Source organism: Miscanthus floridulus, chromosome 16 (assembly GCF_019320115.1).
Source record: "Miscanthus floridulus cultivar M001 chromosome 16, ASM1932011v1, whole genome shotgun sequence".
NCBI lineage: Eukaryota > Viridiplantae > Streptophyta > Magnoliopsida > Poales > Poaceae > Miscanthus > Miscanthus floridulus.
Window position 1 is genome coordinate 9,976,211 of NC_089595.1, and position 5,078 is coordinate 9,981,288.

A 5,078-nucleotide genomic window follows, 5' to 3' on the forward strand; every position below is an offset into this window, starting at 1 on the left:
CGCCGATGGAGAGCGTGGCGCGGCAGTCGTAGTAGTACTCGTAGTAGAGCTGGTCAGAGACTGTAATTGAATAAGTTTGTGGAGGACCCCTCGAGTGAATAGTCCTTTGTATTTATGAGTACATTAGTCCTTTTTGTGATGAAATCACTTTGTAAGCAATGAATTTTGTGCAAAAAAGTGAATAAGTTTTCAACTTTCACAACGGCAAATAGCCTTTTAGTTTTTCTTCCTCTTTTTGTAAATGAGATTTTGGTGCCTTCCGACCCTTCTCATAGCTAAAGTCACAAAAAACTAGGAGTGCGGGCGAGCCAATTCTGATTATGCCAGTGAGCAAGGAGGTCGTAGCCGCTGGGCGTAGGCTTCCCGCAGTCCTACCAGTTACGCTCAGATTTTGTTTCTTGAAATCCTAGCCTTTAGGACTTGTCATGAGAAAAGAGGGAAGACTTAGAGAATGTTTGCAAAGATAAAACAAAGAGTGTTTTGTTAGATCAATGTATTTATATCAGCCCCCGAGTGAGGTCCGACCCTTGGCAATTTGTAGGGGTCGGATCTCACTAACGATCGGGGATTTCTGAAGAGAAAACTGATAAAAAAGTATGCGTTTGTTTAAGGGTAAAAATGACATAGCTGCTCAATGTTCTAGGCATTGGTGAAGACCTCGTCGTCGATGGTTTTCAACTTGTAGACGCCTGGCCAGAGTACTTCTGCAACAACGTATGGCCCCTCCTAGGGTGGGGAGAGCTTGTGGCAGTCCTTGTCGCTCTGCATGAGGTGGAGAACAAGGTCCCCGACATTGAAGGCTTGGTCCCGCACCCATCGGCCGTGGTACCATCGCAATGCCTGCTGGTACTTGGCCGAACGGAGGAGGGCGATGTCACGAGCTTCATCTAGTTGGTCCATGGCGTCTTGGTGGGATGCTATGTCTCCCTGTTTGTCGTATGCTCTGATTCTTGGTGCTCCGTAGTCAAGGTCCATCGGGAGGACGGCTTCGGAACCATAGACCATGAAGAAAGGTGTGTAGCCGGTGGCCTGGCTAGGAGTTGTCCTTAGGCTCCAGAGCACCACAGGGAGCTCGGCGACCCAGCATGCACTGAATTTGTTCAACCAGTTGAAGATCCTGGGCTTGAGGCCCTGTAGGAGCATGCCGTTTGCGCGCTCGACCTACCCGTTCATTCAGGGGTGCGTGATGGCTGCCCAATCGACTTGGATGTGCTGTTTATCGTAGAATCGATTGAATTTCTTGCCAGTGAACTATGTGCCATTATCTGTGATGATGGAGTTCGGTACTCCAAAGCAATGGATGATGTCGAGGAAGAACAGCATAGCTTGCTCAGATTTGATCGTGGAGATCGGCCGAGCTTCGATCCATTTTTTGAACTTGTCTACGGTGACAAGCAAGTGGGTGTAGCCCCTAGGTGCCTTTTTGAGAGGCCCAACCAGATCGAGCCCCTAGACTGCAAAGGGCCACATAATGGGGATCATCTGGAGTGCCTAGGCCGGGAGGTGAGTTCACCGAGCGTAGTACTAGCACCCTTCATAGGTGCGTACGATTTACTCAGCGTTGGCTACTATAGTGGGCCAGTAGAAGCCCTGTCAAAATGCGTTCCCAACCAAGGTTCTAGGTGCGGCATGGTGACCGCAGACCCCACCATGGATATCGCTTAGCAGAAGCTTTCCTTGTTCGGCGGGGATACATAGCTATAGGATCTCGGTGTGGCTCCGTTTGTATAGTTCACCCTCTACAAGAACGAAGGATTTGGCATGATGTACGAGCCATCGAGCCTCCATCTTGTCCATTGGTAGTGTGTCGTAGAGGAGGTAGTCAAGGTAGAGTGTTCTCTAGTCGTCCAGAGGGTCAGGCTCTGTCGCTGGATCCTCTTCAAGCTCCATGACATCGGGGCCGGGTGGAGCCGTCTGTTGGTCATCCCCTAGGGCTGGATTAGATGGGTCATCGTCGGCCCACTCTGATCCTTCATAGTGCACTGAGGGTTTGTGTTGGTCGCTGGCGAAGACGCCTGTCAGCACCGGTTCTCGACCGAATGCCACCTTCACGAGTGTGTCAGCCGCCTCGTTGAGGCGCCTTGGGATGTGATTGAGTTCGAGGCCGTCGAACTTGTCTTCCAGCCGTCAGACTTCTTGGCAGTATGCAACCATCTTGGCATCATGGTAGCTTGACTCCTTCATGACTTGGTTAACGACCAGCTGAGAGTCACCTTGAATGTCGAGGCATCGGATGCCCAACTCGATGGCGATGCGTAGGCCATTGACAAGTGCTTCGTATTCGGCCACATTATTTGATGAGGGGAAATGGAGCCGAACCATGTACCTCATGCAGACCCCAAGGGGTGATATGAAGACCAGCCCCACACTGGTGCCCTTTTTCATCAGTGATCCATCGAAGTACATCATCCAGTACTCTTGATCGACGACCGCCGGTGGTGTCTGGACCCCGATCCATTTGGCGATGAAGTCAGCCAATACCTGGGATTTGATCGCCATTCGGGAGGCATATGTGATGCCTTGATCCATTAGCTCGAGTGCCCACTTTGCAGTTCTTCCCATGGTGTCCTGGCTCTGGACGACCTCGCCGAGGGGAATGATGTCACAACTGTCATGGGATGTGACTCGAAGTAGTGGCGCAGCTTCCTTTTGGTGATGAGGATGGTGTAAAGGAGCTTCTAGATTTGGGAGTAGTGGGTTTTGGAGTTGGATAGTACCTCGCTGATGAAGTATACAGGGCGTTGCACTTTAAGGGTGTGCCCTCTTCCTCCCGCTCTACTACCAGGGCGACGCTGACCACTTGCGTGGTGGCCGCTATGTATAGCAGGAGGGATTCTCCGTTGCTTGGAGGAACTAGGATCGGGGGCCTTGTGAGAAGTAGTTTGACCATGTCAAGCACCTCCTGGGCCTCGGATGTCCACTCAAAGCAGTCAGCTTTCTTCAGGAGCTAATAAAGGGGGAGTCCTCATTCGCCGAGGCGCGAGATGAATTGGCTAAGGGCGGCGAGGCACCCTATGATTCGCTGAACCCCCTTTATGTTCTATATCGGGCCCATCCTTGGGTTGGCTTCGATGCCATGCTCGGAGATGATGAAGCCTAGCAGCATACCCCTTGGGACCCCGAAAACATATTTCTCAGGATTGAGTTTGATGCTATTCGCCTAGAGTTTCGCAAAGGTTTGCTCAAGATCAACAACGAGGTGGTCAACCTGTTTGGACTTAACTACGATGTCATCAACATAGGCCTCAATGGTCCGCCCGATGAGGTCCCTAAGCATCTGAGCATACATCGCTAGTACATTGCCCCTAGCATACTTCAGACCGAACGCCATTGAAACATAGCAGAAAGATCCGAAGGGGATGATGAAAGACATCATGAGTTGGTCGGACTCTTTCATCGCGATTTGATGGTAGCCGGAGTACGCATCAAGGAAGCAGAGGGTTTTGCACCCTGAGGTAGAGTCGACTATTTGGTCTATGCGTGGCAAAGGAAATGGATCCTTTGAGCACGCCTTGTTGAGGCCCATATAGTCAACACACATCCTCCATTTCCTGCTCCTCTTTCGTACAAGGATGGGATTGGCTAACCACTCTGAGTAGTGTACTTCCCTGATGAATTCGGTGGCCAACAGTTTTGCTATCTCTTAACCGATGGCCCTACGCTTTTCCTCGTCGAAGCGACGCAGGCGTTGCTTCACCGGCTTGGAGCCTAGATGGATTTTCAAGGTATGCTCAGCGACCTCCCTCAGAATGCCTAGCATATTCGAGGGTTTCCGCGCAAAGATGTCTTTGTTGTCGTGGAGGAAGTCGATGAGCGCGCTTTCCTATTTAGAGGAGAGCATGGTACCAATGCGTACCATTTTACCCTTGGAGCTACTAGGATCTATGAGGACCTCCTTGGAGCCCTCTATCGATTCGAATGACCTGGTCGATTTCTTCGCGTCAGGTGCTCCTTTGGCGACCTCTTGAGGGCGGTGAGTTCCCCAGAGGCGACGATTGTTGTGGTGTGGCCGCAGCACTCGACCTCGCACTCATAGGCTCGCTGGAAGGAGGTGCCGATGGTGATGACCCCATGGGGGCCCGGCATCTTTAGCTTGAGGTATGTGTAGTTGGGGACAGCCATGAACTTCGCAGTAGCATGGTCATCCCAAGTTGGTGTGGAAGGTTCCAGGGAACCCAACCACCTCGAAGGTGAGGGTCTCAGTCCTGTAATTGAATTGATCCCCAAAGGTGATGGACAGATCGATCTGTCCTAGTGGCATGGCCTATTTCCCGAGCATGATGCCATGAAAAGGTGCTTGGGTTGGGTGGGGGTTCATCCGGTCGATGCCCATCTCATCGAGCGTCTTGGCGTACATGATGTTGAAGTCGCTGCCTCCATCCATCAGTACTTTGGTGAGCAACTTTGGGCCGATGATTGGGTCAATGACAAGCATATACCTCCCCAGGTGTAGGACGGTATCCAGATGATCGGTCCGGTCGAAGGTTATAGCGAACTCTAACCACCGGAGGAAGGGAGGTGTGGCCAGTTGGGCTGTGTAGACCTCGCGGCGTGCAACCTTCTTACGACGTTTGGAGTCATAGGCCGCTGATCCTCCAAAGATCATAAGGCAGTCGTCCGGTGTTCAAAAGCCATCATCCTTCTCCTTGGCAATGTCCATAGTGGGGGCGAGTTCCTTCCCCTGCTCCCCTTCGTTGGAGCTTTCGGACAAGAATTTCCACATGAGGCTATAGTCCTTGAGCGGATGCTTTATGGAAAAGGCATGGTTTGGACATGGCCCTTCGAGCATTTTTTGAAGTGGTTTAGAGTGCCCTCTGTGGGCTTCCAACCACCCTTGCGGTTAGCAGCGGCCATGAGTGAGTCCTCACACCATTGCTTCTTATTCTTCCTTTTGGCAGAACGATTGGAGGTGCCTTCGTCAGTACCCTCGTCCTGCCTTGCCTTGCCCTAGAGGCGATCAAAGATCACTCCGATTGCCTCTTCTCCTAAGGCATGGCTGGTGGCAATGTCCAGGAGTTCCTTGGTGGTTCATGGGCCCCTATGTCCCAGCTTATGAACTAGGGATTCATAGGTCATCC

At 51.7% G+C, this 5,078-nt stretch overlaps 1 protein-coding gene across 1 annotated transcript; it reads right to left on the reverse strand.

Moving 5' to 3' along the window:
• Positions 1-726: 726 nt before the first annotated feature.
• On the reverse strand, positions 727-1,143 carry LOC136510245 (uncharacterized). The gene has a single exon (XM_066504765.1). It carries the CDS (start codon positions 1,141-1,143, stop codon positions 727-729), a length of 417 nt encoding a protein of 138 aa, XP_066360862.1.
• Positions 1,144-5,078: the final 3,935 nt, after the last annotated feature.

Bases quoted from the DNA above. Each gene is read 5' to 3' on its own strand.
- LOC136510245 (XM_066504765.1), bottom strand. From the start codon at position 1,143: ATGCTCCTACAGGGCCTCAAGCCCAGGATCTTCAACTGGTTGAACAAA.